The sequence below is a fragment of the Leptopilina heterotoma genome, unplaced genomic scaffold (genome assembly GCF_015476425.1).
Source record: "Leptopilina heterotoma isolate Lh14 unplaced genomic scaffold, ASM1547642v1 Lhet_211, whole genome shotgun sequence".
Lineage (NCBI taxonomy): Eukaryota > Metazoa > Arthropoda > Insecta > Hymenoptera > Figitidae > Leptopilina > Leptopilina heterotoma.
In genome coordinates this window covers 445,984-463,787 of record NW_025110928.1, presented here as the reverse complement: position 1 = coordinate 463,787, position 17,804 = coordinate 445,984, and the positions used below count along the sequence as shown (strand labels likewise).

The 17,804-nt window shown below is 24.6% G+C and overlaps 1 protein-coding gene across 1 annotated transcript; it reads left to right on the top strand.

The window, feature by feature from the left end:
* The first annotated feature begins 13,307 nt into the window (after positions 1-13,307).
* LOC122501565 (synaptonemal complex protein 1-like) lies at positions 13,308-14,729 on the top strand. The gene has a single exon (XM_043611122.1). The coding sequence runs from the start codon at positions 13,308-13,310 to the stop codon at positions 14,727-14,729; it is 1,422 nt and encodes a 473-aa protein (XP_043467057.1).
* Positions 14,730-17,804: the final 3,075 nt, after the last annotated feature.

Below are 17,804 nucleotides of genomic sequence, written 5' to 3'. Positions count from 1 at the left end.
GCCTATCGTTTCCTCTGTTTTCATTAATTCCCGCAATTTTACTCAACGGTTAACTTGAATGCGCGCGATTCAAGCAAGAGAGGGTGGTAAAGACCCCGAAATGTGGATAAGCGCTAACGATGTTTTAATTAAAGACTCATCGAGCTTAAAATGCATTTACACTGCTTACACCTCGAAAATTGCGGACTTGTTTTGCATTTTCAAAAGACCGTCATTCTCCAAGAACAAAATCCCACCATTTCATTCAATCCAGAATACTTTTATCTCCAACTTACACAATTTCTCTCTCACTCTCTCTCTCTCTCACTTCCATTTAGATTTTCAATAAAAAAAGAAAATGGAAAAAATTAAAAAACTACATAGAAACGAAAAATAAAAGAATTACAAACTGTAGTAATATCCATACATTAAAAGTGTGAATAGAAAATCGTCTCGTAATTTTATTGAAATGAGAATTTCAATATTTCGAAAAAATCAAATTGCTGGAAGAAGAGATGAAAAAAAGGGAAACAGAAACCAAAAAAAGAAAAGAAGCAAAAAAGGAGAGAAAAAAAGGAAAAAAACGTACCAAAAATTTATTCGACTTGTCGAAGCCACTATTACTGTTTGTCCACTGGGCAAAATTAATACCCCAGTCATGTATATATGAATATGGAAATAAAAAAGTAAGAAAAAAAAAGGTGGAGTGTATATAAGAATGAGATAAAATTGTGGTGTGGCTGTTATTAGAGGATATTTTTTGAAAAGTGATACCAGCAAACGCGCATTGGTGTTTGCCTTTTTTGTGCCAAGCCTCTTTGCCATTATTACCGCCTATGCTGTGTTAAAAGCACACATCAACATCAACTCTCGTTCCTTTCCTTTCCTAATGCACTTTCAGTGCGTCCCGGCGGAGGTTGGTGCACGACTGGAAATATATATATATATATATATATATCATTTTCTCCCTCACACTTTTGGCACCTTCTCTCTCTCACATTTCTTTCTGCCTCACGCGATCTCTCCTAGGCCGTTGCAGTAGTAGTTCCCTTGTGCTCTCTTTGCAAAGGAGAAATCATTAAAAAAAAATTCGAAAACAAAGGACGAGGGGCGTGCCGACAGCCAAGATGGCCGTACCATCGTGGCCTGGAGGCTGGAGCTTTTAATTAATGCAGAAAATGTACCTACAAAAAGAGACGACGACGTGCCGCCTACTATTTTTCAGTTTTCCAGAACAATGCTGAATTTTTTTCTACTGCTGCTACTACTACTACTTTCTGGGTTTTTTTTCCTCTATTTTTGAAAATGAGCTTGCGAATTTCTAGCTTTTATATGTATGGAGAGAAGGGAGATTATGATTTTGGCGGGAAATATGCCTGCGAGGAGGATATACCAGGTGGCATTGCACCGACTTTTTACAATGACTGTACACTATCGTTTAATGGGGTAGTTGTGTGTGTGTGTTCTATATGTGTAACAACCCTTCGGGGGTGTTTTTTTTAAGCGGGAGGGTGGGGATATCAAAACTGTAGGTGGGGACAATTGTAATAACTCATGGAGACGAGATCTCTATATATCAGGAAAGAGAAAATTGGAAATGGAGCCTAGATTTGATGAATTTGGAGACAAATTTTTTTTAATTGAAAAATTGGCTTTTGCTTACATTTCGCAGTGATTTAGCAATTTTCACTACTTTTCTATTAGATTATTCTTCAATTTTTTTTTATTTATAAAAAAAAATATTTGTTTGTAAATAAAAAAAAAAATTTTTTTAGAAAAATACTTTGTAAAAAACGGGTGTCGAGTGGGAAATTTACAAGGCGAACGATTGGCTAAATATTGGATTAACACTTGCCATCGACTGTATTGGCTCACGACTGGGAGTGTGGAAATTAATGGCAGCCAATATAGCACCATGAATTCAGGAATATAATAAGGGACACCAATTTTTAACCATGAATAAAATTTATTTTATGAAAAATAATTATTATTTACGGAATTACAAAATAATTATTAATTAACAGCTAACGATTATTTTTGATTATTAATAAAAAAATTATGTATAGAAAACGGATAGAATTAAAATAAAATAAAATAGAATAAAAAAGAAATACAATAAAAAAGAAAACAATAAAAAGAGGAAAAATTAGAATAGAAAAGAATACTGTAGAATTGGAATAAGATAGAATAGAATTAAAAAAAATATAATAAAAAATAAAAAGGGGAAAAATTAGAGTATAATAGAATCATAATTGAATAACATTAAAATAAGATGATGTAAAATAAAAAATTAGGTATAGAATAAAAAAAATAATAATAAAATAAAATTAAAAAAGAATAGAATAAAAAAGACAAAAAATAAAAGAAGAAAAATTAGAATCGAATAGAATCATAATTGAATAACATTAAAATAAAATGAATTAAAATAAAAAAATACAGAATAAAAAATAATGGATTCAGAATAAACTAGCAAAAAGTAAAATACAATCGAAATAAATTAGAATACAACAGAATACAATAGAATAGAATAAAATTAAAAAAGAATACAAGAGAATAGAATTGGAACAAAATGGAACAGAATACATTAGACTAGAATAAAACCGAATAAAATAAAAAAAAAATCAGAATAAAATTGAATAATACAAAAAATAATAAAATCAAAATAAAATTAAATTCGAATAAAATAGAGTAGGTAGAATCAAAATAAAATAATATAACAGAATGAAAAATAATTTAATCTTAATGAAATTATATAAAATAAAATTGAAATAGACTAGAATTAAAATTAATAGTAACAGAAAAATATAAATTAAAATTAGAATAGATTCTAGTGAAATAAAATTGAATCTGTTTGAAAAAGAATAGAATCAGAATAAAAGAGAATAGAATGAAATACAATAGAATAAGAATAAAATATAAATATAACAAGAATAAAATAAAACAGATTAAAATTTAAATAAAGCTGAGTAAAATCAGAATCAAATTAAATAAAAGAAAAAAGAATAATACAAATCGAAATAGAGTAAAATTTAAATAAAATAAAATATAATAAAGTTAGAAGTGAATAGAGAAGAATAAGAATAAAACAGAATAGAATAAGAAATCATAGAATCAGAATAAAATAAAATAGAAAAGAATCAAGTACGAATAGAATAGAATTAAAATTAGAATTTATTATCTACATAATCACACCGAATACAACATCTCCATATAAAATACGACAGAAACATATAAGAATACAATAGAGTAGACTGGAAATTAATAAAAAGAGAATAAAATAAAATTCAAATAAAAAGAAATAAAAATTAATGAATTATTGAATTGTATTAAAATTGAATCTAATCAGTTTAAAAAAGAATAGAATCAAAATAAAATGAAATAGAATGAGAATAGAATATAATAAACTTAGAAGAAGAAAAGAAAATTAGAAGAAAAAAGAATAAAATAAAATAACATTAGGATTAAAATTTAAATAGAATATAGAGTAAAATTAGAATAAAATAGAAAGTAAAATATAATAGAATTCGAATAGAATAGAATTGGAAGGAAATAAAAAAGAAAAAAAGAGAACAGAATAAAATTGAATAAAATTAAAAAAGAATGGAATTAGAGTCGAAAAAAATGAAATCAGAATTAATATATTATAGAATAAATGGAAATTATAATTGATTATAGTAAAATAAAATTAAATCGGTTTGAAAAAAATAGAAAAGGATAAAAAGTAATAGAATTAAAATAAAATAGAATAAAAAAATAAAACAGTATAAAAATATAGAATAGAGTCAAAAAATAATAGAATCAAAATAAAATTGAATAAAATTAGAATAGAATAGAATTAGAGTAGAATAGAATGAAATTAGAATAAAATATTATAGAATAAATGGAAATTAGAATTGATTATAATAGAATAAAATTGAATCGGTTTGAAAAAAATAGAAAGGTATAAAAAAACAATAGAATTAGAATCAAACAGAATAAAAAAATGAAACAATACAAAAAAGAATAGAATAAAAAAAATAATAGAATCAGAATAAATTTGAATAAAATCAAATAGAACAGAATAAAAGAGAATAGTTTAAAAAATAATAGAATTAGAAGAAAATGGAATAAAATAAAATTGGAACAAAATAAAATAGAATTGACTAAAACATTCTCTTTTCAGAAAAAGAGAACGAAATATTCGTGTTATCGAAGGAAGAATATTGATATAATCTATAAAAAAAACAATTTTTCTTCAATAATAATAAGGTATAAAATAAATTTTCTCCAAATTTTTCTTTTCCACTGAAAAAAAATGAATTTTACTTTTCTTTTTGAAATGAAGAAAGTAATAAATTGTGTATATAGATATAAAAAGTTGCGGTCGGGAGCGTGCAAAAATCAACATGGCGCAGCGTCGTAGAGATGGCGGACGCGGGATGCTGTATCTGAGCAAATGCGATTATCAGATTTAAATATCAAATCGCACTCAATTCCTGTGGACGAGTTCTTCTACTCAGCATACAACTGAGTGAGAATCGCGAATCTCACTTAAATAACGAACTAACGAGCGGAATTACGCGATTTCCTACCGACTTTCTGAGAGTCATTTGCATAGGATATCCGCCCACAGTATTATATATGGTTGTTAGAATTCCTCCGAGATTTGCTTCATGACAAATGGAAAACGAATTCTATTAGGCTAAATTCGTCTTATATACTTCATTTTACAGGGAAATTGCATTTTCAAAAAGGGAAAATTTACTTCACTCATCGTAACGTGCGTATTTAATGTAATGTATATAAAGATGAATAATTATTTCTTCGAATTGAGAGAAATTTTTCTTTAAATTAATTAACGATTCAGGCAAATTTTTCTCCAAATAAAATATAACGATTCAAGCAAATGTTGCTAAAAATTAATTAATTTTATTTAATTTATTAATTATTCGTTCAACTGTTTCTATTTCGTTGTTTATTATTCATTCTTTCCATAACTTATTCCATAGATTTTTTATTCGATCAATTATTTATTCCTTCGAGTATTTATGCGTTCAATTATTTATTCTTTTGATTATTTATTCGTTCAATTATTTATTAGTTAGATTTTTTTATTCGATTAATTATTTATTCGTTCGATAATTTATTTTTTGTATTATTTGTTCGTCTAACTAATTATTGTTTCGATTATATTCGTTAGATTTTTTATTCGATCAATTATTTATTCCTTCGAGTATTTATGCGTTCAATTATTTATTCTTTTGATTATTTATTCGTTCCATTGTTAATTTTTTTAATTGTTTGCTCGTTCAATTATTTATTCTTTCGATTATTTATTCGTTAGATTTTTTATTCGGTCAATTATTTTTTTCTTTGGATTATTTATATTTTTTGTATTATTTGTTCGTTCAAATTATTTATTCGTTTCATGACTCATTCGTTCGATTAATTATTCACTTGATTAATTATTCTTTCGACTAGATTATTATTCATTTGTTCGATTAATAATTTCTTGCGTCAGGCATATTTTTCTGAATCAAAAAAATTATTTTTCAAAGATTAACTCCAAAAGTTGCAAAAGAAAAGAAAATGTAACAGTGTAAAAAATTTCCGAAGTGAATTAATTAACATTCGTAGTTATGAGGAAATTTTTTAAGATAAAAATCAACTGCGAAAGTGAGTTAACTCTGAATTCTAATTTTATTTTTCACTAGAAAAAAGTTGGTGTGATTTTTGTTGCGTGTTAAATTAACCAATGTTAAACGACATAGAATGTAGCGCCACCTATGACGGTTAAATTTGTTGCGTGTTATTTTAACACCAAATTCGGTGTTAAAATAACACTTTTTTATTTTCTGTGTTCTAAACGAGAAGACAACTTTATTCAATAACCACCGCACCCGAAATCGATTTCCCAAATACTGAATAAAGAAAGTAATTTAAATATCAACATCATTATATTTTTACAGTGTCACATCGACTTGAAATTTTCGATAATATTTTGTATTTTTCCAAGCCAATGAGAATCGAGGGGGACAAAAAATAGCCGCTTCATTTTAAGCATACGATGCGACAATCACATATATAGAGAGAAAATTATCGAAGGAAAATATGTAAATGTGAATGGAGGAAAAAAAAATTATAATTTTAAAATAAAAGCTCGATTTCCTTTGATTTGAATTTCAAAATTTGCACTGCGACAATAATTTGATGGCACCCACTACCATCGAGGAAGGGCGTGGGCGGAAACATAGTGTCGTAATACAAGTCATTATTATCAGAGAGAAAAAAAAAAAGAGAGAGAGAGAGAGAGAGAGAGAGAGAAAGTGAGAGAGATTTTTAATGGCATATGGATGATGACGAGGGTTTTTAATGCGGTAGTCTCAGATTCCGCAGACTCCATATGTACGCAAGCATCAGAGGGTCCGAGATAAAAATGTCGGCTGCTTTTCGGCTCTCATCTCATGTATGTATATACACAAAGGCCGCTAAATTTTCATAATGGATTTATGCGCATATGTTAAGAACGTACCATTATTATTTCCTGATGGATGAAAATATCTGGCCTGTGTTGTGTAAGTTCCTGTATTTCCTTTTTATTCGAGGCGAAAATAAATTATACGGATATATACTTTTTTGTAAATACAAATATTGTTTGTGCCTTTAATATATATATATATGTCGTAGGCAACTAGAAGAATCCGGCATTAAGCTTAATTCCTAGGCAATAAGCTTACTGCCGGCAATTAGACGAATACACGACGAAATCGTTCAGATTTGTCTATTTGCCTAGGCAGTAAGCTTATTGCCCGATGAAGATTCGGCAATTAGACGAATCACATTAGAATCCATTTGCAGTGCACAAACGTCCTATAAAAAATTAATTAAAAACAATAATAATAAATCATTCTGGACAGAATTAAATATTTCTTGGGTAAAAAAAATATTTCTTGAGTCTAATAAACATTTCTTGGATCAATTAAATAATTCTGGACAGATTTAAATATTTCTTGAGTAAAAAAAATATCTCCTGAGTCAAATAAATAATTTTTTTTACTTTTGCATAAAGAAAAATATTTCTCGACTAAAATAAATTTTGTTTAAGTCTATCAAACAATTTTTGACTAAAATATTCCTTTAGTAAAATAAATATTTATTGAGTCAAATAGAGATTGTTTGATTTAAATAAATATTTCTTGACTTAAATAAATGCTTCTTGACTCTTATAAATATTTGTTATCATTGAGAAATATTTCTTGAGTCTAATAAATATTGTTTGACTCAAAAAGAAATAATTCTTGGATGAAAAAAAATATTTCTTAGGAAAATATAAATTATTTATTTGACTCAGGAAATATTTTTTTTACTCAAAAAATATTTAATTCTGTCCAGAATTATTTAATTGATCCAAGAAATGTTTATTAGACTCAAGAAATATTTTTTTTACCCAAGAAATATTTAATTCTGTCCAGAATGATTTATTTCAGTTCAGAAATGTTTATTTGACTCAAGCAATATTTATTTTAGTCGAGAATTATTTATATGAGTCAAGGAATATTATTATCATCATTATTATTATTATCATTATAATTGTTTTTAATTAATTTTTTATAGGACGTTTGTGCACTGCAAAAGGATTCTAATGTGATTCGTCTAATTGCCGAATCTTCATCGGGCAATAAGCTTACTGCCGGGCATTAAGCTTACTGCCTAGGCAAATAGACAAATCTGAACGATTTTGTCGTGTATTCGTCTAATTGCCGGCAGTAAGCTTATTGCCTAGGAATTAAGCTTAATGCCGGATTCTTCTAGTTGCCTACGACATATATATATTTATTTATATGGACGATATAAAATCCTCCCCCTCAACTGAAAAACAGGAATGAAAATTCAGCTCCATTTTGGGTTCTTTTTCTCCTTTTTTTTAAACTTTTTCCAAAATTCTTTCGAAATTAAAGTGAAGAGAGTAAAATATTAAGAGTTAGAAATTAACACCATTAAAAAAAGGGTGTTTAATAAATTGAGAATTAATTAAAAAACCCCAATAATTTTTTACAGTGTAATAAAAAAATTATTATTTTTTTGTAACAATTTTTTTAATTTAACAATTTTTTGTAACAACCACTTGAAAATATTTACTTCTAACTTTGCTTGGTATGAATTTAAAAGATTTTTTAAGTGCATTTTTTCTGAGTTGAAACAATCAAAGTACGCTTTAAAAAAGTAGGGAGTAAATGGTTTCGGAAGTAAGAAGTAAAATTTTTCCAGTTAAAAATTTACTTTAGAATGAAAGAAACAAGTGTATTATTTACTCTCTTCAAAGTTATTTTACAAATATATTTAGTGAAGGAGTTAATGTACTGGAGTAAAATTTAAAGAGTTAAAATTTTAGTCCACTACATTAACTCCTTCACTAAAATTAAAATAAAGTAAGATTTTAACTCTCTAAATTTTACTCCTTTTGCTGCAACTTCAAAAGGGTACGACTTTTATAAAATCCCGTTTGAAGTTAAAATTAAACTCTTTTCCTACAATGTACAGACATCGTACTCCATAATTAATTTTAAAGAAGTAGCAAACAGTAGTTTCAAGTCTGAAAAAAGTAAAAAAGTAATAAAAAAGTAGCTACCCAAAAATAATTTTTTTTAAATAAATATTTAAATACCTATTTTGTTTCCACAAGAATAAAAATATTTTAAATGATTTCAAAGTAAAGCATTTTTGAAATTTAACTATTTCTAAAAATTACAACTAATTCTTCCAAAAACAATTATTTTCTTGATGAAATTTTTAAATAAAATTATTCAAAACTTTAATACTTTTATTCTTTTAAATTTAATTATTTCTAAAAATTTACACTATAACGCTTCTAATACTCAATTATTTTATAAATTTTAACTGAAATTCAATTTTAAATCAATTCTTATTAGAAATTTATTGAATAATTAAATATTTCTTAAAACTGAATTCTTATAAAAAAAAATTCGCTGACTTTTTCATGACTTTTTCCCTTACTTTTTACTAATTTTATTTTTACTTTTTTGGGACAAAAGTTTGGAAATTGACATATTTTACAATAAATTAATACCTATCTAATGATAGAAACAAACGGTAATAAAAATCTTTAAAATTTTGTTAGATTAAAAAAATTTTTAATTCATAAAAAATTTTTATTTTTGTATATAGAAATTTCCCTGACTTTGAATGAAATTCTCTGACATTTCCAGACTTTTCCCTGACCATAAATTATCAATTTTTTTTAAATAATTGAATTCCAACGAAGAATTTCACTAAAATTTTTGAAAATAATTGAATTTCTACGTATTAAAATTATTGAAAATAATTAAATTCTTTCAAGAAATTTATTTAAAAAATGTAATCAAAGTAATTAAAATTCTGTAATCAATTTTATTATTTAGGAATATAATTGAATTCTTACAACGAATTTTATTAAAAATTTTTAAAATAATTAAATTCCTCGGAAGAATTTTATTAAAATTTTTTTTAAATAATTGAATTTTTGCACAAAACTTTATTAAATTTTTTTAAATAATTGAATTCTTCAGAAGAATTTTATAAAAATCATGTTAAATAATTGATTGTCTTCGGTACTATTTTAACACAAATTAATTAAAATAAACTGCAATTTTATAATTCATGAACGATTAAAATAATCCATCGAAGCATTTGTTTTTCAAAATGGTTTAGAAATGATTTCGTTTTCATTTAGACACATTATTGCCATAGAAAAAAATTAATTTCCATTGGATTATTTTAATCCTTCTTGATATGAATTTAAACTGCAATGCTTTTTAATACACTGTAAAAAAAAAAGAGTTAAAATTTAACTCCGAACAGAATTCTATAAAAGTCGAACGCTTTTGGAGTAAAAAAAAGTAAAATATATGGGAGTTAAAATTTAACTCCACTGAGAGTTAATTTGAACAGTGATATAATATTATTATTATAAATAATAATACTTAAGGGAGTAAATTAAATCTCTTTTTGGAGTAGATTTTTAACTCTAAACTTTTTACTCTCTACTCCAGTTACTGTTTACTCCTAAAATTTTTTACAGTATTTGAAACGCATAGAGGATAAAATTTAGAAAGTTGAGTTGATTTCTAACTCAAAAAAATTTACTCCCAACTCCAAATGCCATTAATTCTGAAATTTTTCTTACAGAGTACATATAATAAATTATATATGTATGCGTAATACATGTGTATATAAATGTGTGTAGATATGAGGAAGAAGAAGGTTGGACGCGTGTGCGCACGAGGGAGATTTTCGCACTCGATAATGGCAGGTATCTATCACTCGTTAAAGAAACGACGTCGACGTCGTTTCTAACATACACCACCGCCATCGAAACGGGACGGTAGAAAGGCATTGCGCCATTTTGAAACATTCATGAGATAAATTTACATTCACGCTCCTTATTATTATTATTATCCGATAAAAACTGGGTGGTTTTTATTTTCTCCCGCAAAATTTACCTGCTTTTTATCATATCGTTTGCAGAAAATTAGAATCGATACTCTTTTACTTTTTGCTCGTTAAATCTTTAAAATAATATTAATATTATTTATTTTTACTAAAAATATTCAGTAATTAAATAAATTAAATTAAATTTTTCGATTTTATCACTCGATCGTTTTAGTTAATTTATAATCATCGAGATGAACGATCACTCAGAGACTCGGAGTGTGACTTCATTGAATAAATTAATTAAATTGAATTAAAAATATTCATTAAATAAATTAAAATTATTTACACTCAGGGAATAAAATCCAATGGGTTACATTTACTAATATAATTATTTTAAAACAAAAAAAATCAACTCTTTAGAGTTGAATTAACTCATCAGAATTTTTTTTATTCTAAATTTTAGTCCAAACTTCATTAGCTTAAAAATCGGAAATCCAAAAATTGAAAAAAAAACCCAGGAAATATATTCAAAAAAATAATATTATGAAACACCTTATGCAGAAACAAAATGAAGTGGATCTGGAATTAAATGGAGTTAAATATATTTAGAGAAATATATTATATATAATAGAGGGAATTTTAATTTATACGTTGAATAAAGTTTGGCAAACAAAACATTTTTGTTTAAAAATCATAAAGTCAGCGGAAGTTTGAAGAAAGTCATGTTTAAACAAAGAAAAATGGTGCGGGTGGTTTAAAAGGGTTAAACAACGGAAGGCGTGGATATACGCGCTCTTGTTTTTGCGCTGAATTAAAAGCCCTTTTGTCAACAAGCGCCATTCAAGAGTCAAATAAATTGTACCGCCTTCCGAAAAAGTGCGACCATAATGCATTTTTTTTCAAGAGCACTTGCCAAAGAATAAAAGAATATAAATTAAATCGTTACTTGAATCAAACCCATTTAAATATAATTTTTTTAATAAAATTTCTCTATACTCTATAAAGCGTTTTGTTTGATTTAAAGAATGTTTACGTTATTTTATTAATAAAGGTGGACACTTTTGAAAATGTAATAATATAAGTAATATAATTTATTATTAATATTATTATATTAGCAATATAATTTATTATCAACATAATTATGTTACCAATATAATTTATTATCAATATAATTATATTAAGAATATAATTTATTATCAACATAATTATGTTAAGAATATTTAATTATTTTCATAAATAATAAAATTCTTTGCAAGAATTCAATTATTTACAAAAAACTAATTATATTGAAAAAATTAAAGAAATTTTTTGAAAGCATTCAATTATTTTCAAAATCTTTAACAGTATCTATTCCTTGAAAGAATTCAATAATTATTCTATATACATATTTTAATAAAATTTCTTGAATGAATTAAATTATTTTAAAAAACTGTAATAAAATTCTCACACGAATTTAATTATTTTCTAAAAATTTTTAATAAAATTCAATAATTAAATGTTTAATTTCAATTATTAATAAACATAATTATTTTACAAACTTGAAAGAAATTCTTCATAAAATTCAATTACTTACAAAATTTCCAATTACAATTATTTAAATAAACTCCATATATTATTTTAAAGAAATTGAAAGAAATTCTCCAAAAGAATTTAATTAGAATTTTTAAAAATTTTAATAAAATTCTACCCAAAAATTTAATGATTTTCAAATGTTGTGATAAAATTTTTCGAAGGAATTCAATTGTTTTAAAATTTTTTTATAAATTTCTTTGCAAGAATTCAATGATGATCAATACCTACATTAATAAATGACGCATTACTTTAGATTACTTATATTTCTAAAGCTAATATTTGTATTTTATCTAAAATGTTTGACAATAATAGAGGAAAATCATTTTTTAATACATGTAACTTCATCTATATTTTAAAACGTAAACGATAGCACAGGAAATATAATAGTATCTTCAAAGAAAACTAAACTTCAAAGAGAGCGATTGTTATCAATTATTGCGTATAAATATATATCAATTTATAACTTAGAATAACTACAAAAAATATGTTTTCTCTCAAGGACAATTTTTATTAAAACAACATACATTCTAAATATTGACTAACAGTTCAAAAAAGTGATTTTGAAACCTAAAATTGACTTACTTATATTTTAAATTTAAACAAAGGCTAAGTCTGAAAATAAAATTCTTAAATTTAAAAATCTATTTGTATTATTCCATTTCTATTGAAAAAATTTTTGTGAATTACGATGTTTTTATTTTAATTGAATATAAAATAGTATATTTAGAAGAAAACCAAATATTTCTTTAAAAATTAACAATTTGAAATGAATTGAAAATCTTCTAAACTCTAAAGCTAAGAAGATTAGAAAGAAAAACCTAAATCAAGTGCACTTTCAGCCGAACTTACACTTACTCTACAACTTTTATATTTTTGTAAATCAAAATAAATAATTTCTTTAAAAAAAGAAGTATAAAAAAGAAATAATTGCGATTAGCTCAATATTGAAGGATTTTGTTTAGATAATAATAAGTATCCGAAAAATTAACCATAAATAAAAATAAAATTTAATTTTGTCTCAATTTTGATTAATTTTAATTTTGTAAATAATATAATTTTTTTACAATACATAAAAATACTAAATATCGTAATTCGTAACTACATAACATACAAACCATAAACTTTTGTGATTATCAATAAAATATTTAATATATATTCACTAATCTTATCAGGCACATCTTATCAATTTTAGTTAAATACTTTTTCAATTTCCTAAAGTAGGATTGAAGTTAATGTTAATGTCAAGTCAATCAGTTGTGATACTGTGTTCGAAACGTACGTTTAATTTTTCCTTTCACTCAAAAGTCAGTCAACTCTAGTCTTTTAGTTTTGAACTAAAAGAAAAAATGTCCAAAACACCACTTTGTAGATCAACTGCTTATTTGTCCGGTGTCAAGGATGAAGTAAATGAACTTAATAGACAGCTTTCTTACCTTAAAGACGACATTTCTAGTTTACAAGACATAAAAACAAAATTATTGTTAATTCAAAGGAATCAAAGGGAAGACAATAAACTTATTGAGCACAATTTCAAGTCCAATGAAATTAATCAAACACTAATGAAAACTGAATTATCATCAGAAATTAACGACTTAAAAGAATCTTTAAATGATGGGAAAAAGATGTGGGAAACGACATATACTGCATTACTATCAAGACTCGAAGCTCAGTTTGAATCTATTAAACATGAATGTAGTGAATTCGAGGAAAAAATTATCTCTAAACAAAATAGTTTGAAAAGTAACGTTGAAATCCATTGGACAGAATTTCTTAAGCAGTTGGATGATAGCAAGGAATTTTCTCAGAACATTTTTCACAGTCTACTCAAATTTATTATTAATACTAAGAATGAAATCGATGAACGTCAAAAAAAGCAAGAGGACCTAATTTTTAAAAAAATCACTAATCTTGAAGCGGAAATTCTCAAAATAAATGAAAGTACAAGAAAAAAGTTTCATCAGCAAGAAGAAGAAATCAAAAACAATAATACAAAATTCACTCAACAGATTATGAATTTAAAAACACAAACTAATACTGATTTGGAAAAAAATGACAAAGATTTACGTCAATTAATTGAGGAGAAATGCATCGATATTAAGGCAGAGCAGAAAATGCAAAAAGAATCAGTTAAAAACTATTATGATTCCTTTCATGAAACATTTTCTAAAAAACAAGATAATCTACAAAAGGATGTTAATAATAAACTATTAATAGTTGAAAATATTCACGAAAATCAAGAAACATTATCCCAAAAAAATATCCATTTAGAAGATAAATTAGAAAATACTTTCCAAAAATATGATGATAAATTGAATACTAAAGTTTCCATGTTAGTCAAATTATTCAATGAAAAATATGGAACTCTCAAGGATTATCAGAAAGCTTATGAAAGAACATTTACAAGTCTCTGTAATTCTCTTATAGAGGTACAAATTCTTCGTGTAGAAGAAAATCAGGGCAATAATTTTAAAGAAGTAATAACGAATGCGGAAAATCAAAAATCCATCTTCGATGAACAAATTTCAAGTGTAAATGCTGATTTAAAAAAAATTCAGAACGAAAATGAATTTTGTTTAAAACTACTAGATACGAACAATTTTAAAGAAGAATTTAAAATGTTGTCCAAGGAGAATAAGATGATAAAGGATGAAAAACAATTTATCATTAAACTATTGGAGGATCAAATTTCAACAATTAACAGTTCTTTAGTAAAAATTGAGGAAAAAATATACAATTGTCAACAGCAATACGAAAGTCTTAGAGAATAGAAAATAATTGACATATGACAAACGTTAAATTGATGATCATCTGTAAAGATAAATCTTTTCCAAACTAAATTGGACTTAATTACCGGAAGTGTCTTTCACCTCAAATATATAGGAAATCTTCAAGTAAATGAAAATCTCCAGAAGAAAATTGATAGACAATGGTCAGCGAACGAGAAGAAGAGGAAAAAATTTTCTAAACGTATTAACTATTTTAATTATAATCACATGTTTCAAAATTAGACAAAAAATTCTAGTGCAAATTAAAAAATATTCTTAATTTTTTAAATGATTTTGAATTAGTATTGTACTTTCTCTAAAAAAAATTTGTATATGGGTCAGAATTCGTGAAATTTTCACAGAAAATAAAAAGTATTTTTTTTAAATCGAAATGTTGAAAAAACATTTCTATTTGGCCTTAAGAATGTGTCCACCAAAAAACAGAAAAAAAAATTATTTTTTATAAAAGTTATTGCAAAATTAATTTTTTTGCAACTTTTTAAACAAAATTTTATTTCTCCTAAATGAATGAACCGATTTAAATGAACCAAGCGGGAATATAAAGAGGATAAAATATACTTTCGTTTAGAATTAGAAAATTTTTAAAAAGTTTATTTTTTAATAATTATTTAATAAATTTTTTATAAACAATTAATTTTTTTTAATGTTCTACGCCTTTTAAAAATTTGAAAAAAATATTAACATACACTTTAAACTATAAGAAATAAAAATCCGTTGAGAAAATTTTGGAGCGACAATTCACACAGAATATTTTTAAAAGTATTTTCAAAATTTCAATTTAATTATTTTCTCGAATTTTTAACAAAAATTCTTCTCAATATAAATTATTTTTAATAATATATGAAAAATTTCTTTAAGAATTCAATTATTCAAAGAATTCTATAATTTTGAATTAGGCAAAATGGTTAATGCCTTGATTTACTAAGTGACTTTTTGCTTTTGAATTAGTAAATTTTACTAATAAATAGTAATTTCTATTAATTTATTAGTAAAATTTACTAATTCAAAATCAAAAAAAGTCAGCCACTAATTCAAATTATTCAAATTTAGAGAATAGTAAAAGTTATTCTTTAGAAAAAATGTTTAATAGTAAATTTTACTACTTTGGAGGAACACTGAAAAACATTTTTTTTAATACAAAAATAAAATTATATCAAATTAAACTTAATTTTAATTGAATCAAATTTATTATCTGTTGAATCAGAATTATTATAATTAATTCAAAAGTACTTTTTGGTTAACTAAAGGCTGAACATTTGATTAAAATATTTCATTTTCTCATTAAATTTTACCAAATCTAAAGTAAATTTTACTAATTTTTACTAAAACTTATTTCGAATAGGGTAAATGCACTAGTAGTCGGACACTTAAGGATACGATCTTATATTATGCTTTTTTTCTTGAAATAGCAAATATCTACTGTGTTTATAAGCACATTATCAATTAAATGAGTTCTTCAGGATTAAAAATCATGTAAATTTGTTACAAATACTTGAGTATTTAATAAAATATAAACATTTTAATGAAAAATTACGAATGCTTTAGTAGTCGGACACTTTTTCCCCTTGTTTCTATAGTCGGACATCTGTCAGATATTTTGAATTTATAAAGTAAAAAAGATAATTTTTTAATTGCTATCGGCTGGAAAATGGAATTAAACCATACTAGAAGTTATTAATATAATATTTAAATCGTATAAGTTTTAAAATTTATGATTAATTATCAGCGAAACTTTGTGCTACTCATTGCGCTACTCGAAAATGGTTGTATCTATAGTCGGACACCACGATTTTTAAAATATTAAATAAAATATTTATTGTTTAATTATTTTGTAAAATAACACTAATTTCATAAAATATAAACTTTACACATTCGTCCAGTATATTTTTTTAAGTAAATATCACAATGCATTATTATTTATTTGCCAAAAAACATGAAAGTGTCCGACTACTAGTACTGTCCGACTATACCCGCACTTACCCTATAAGTAAAAATCATGAAATTTTAAAATAAAAACAGCGTTTTGACGAAAATTTTTGTTCAAAATTTAGAAAAATTGCAGACAATGAAAAAAGGTAAAATGTACACTAAAAATAAAATTTATTTGAAACAAATAACCGACTACTTGACTATTATCAATTAAATATTTACTTGAATCAAATAATTGTTATTTGAATCAATAAAATGATGCTTTTTGCTTTTCAATTTGTAATTTTTTTTAATAAATTCGTGGAAATTACTATTTATTAGTAAAATTTACTAATTCAAATGCAAAAAGCCAGTCAATTAATAAAATTATTAGACATTTCTACTAATTTAAATTTAAAGTAAAACAAAGAAAGTTTTTTATTTTATTTATTTTATTCAAAGAAAAATACTGAAATCAACTTATTTACAATTCCATTTTACGAAATTTCAAACAAGTTCACGTAACTTTCACTTTTACTCAAAAAATTTTCACTTTCATTTACAAATTTTCACTTTCACTCAGAAAATTTTTAGTTCAACGCAAAAAATTTTTGCTTTAACCCACAAAATTTACACCACCATTCAAAAAATTCTCACTTTCAATGAAAAAATTTTCACTTTCTATGAAAAAATTCCAGATTACACAAAATTTTTTGATTGAAAGTGAAATGTTTTTGAGCGAAATTGCAAGTGAAAAGTTTTTGAGTGGATGTGAAAATTTTTTGGGTAAAATTGAAAGTGACAATTTTTTGTGTGAAAGTTACAATGAAGGCACCTCAGTTTCAGAATTTAAATAAAAAATTTTGAAAAAATTGTAACTTCTTTAGAATTTTTTAATTATAATTATTAAAAATTAAAATTTTCCAAAACATGAAATTTAAATATTTATAATTCATTTCCATTATTAGAATATAAATTTACTATGAAGGTAAAGTAAATTTTCAGAAAAACTATATGAAGAAAAATGTCGAAGAGAACTGTTATCAAAATGGTGCAAATTTAATATTTAATTTTTCTAATTTAATTAAAATTTTCTAAAACATGAAATTGAAACCTTTCGAAAGTCAATTATTTATAATTAATTGCCAC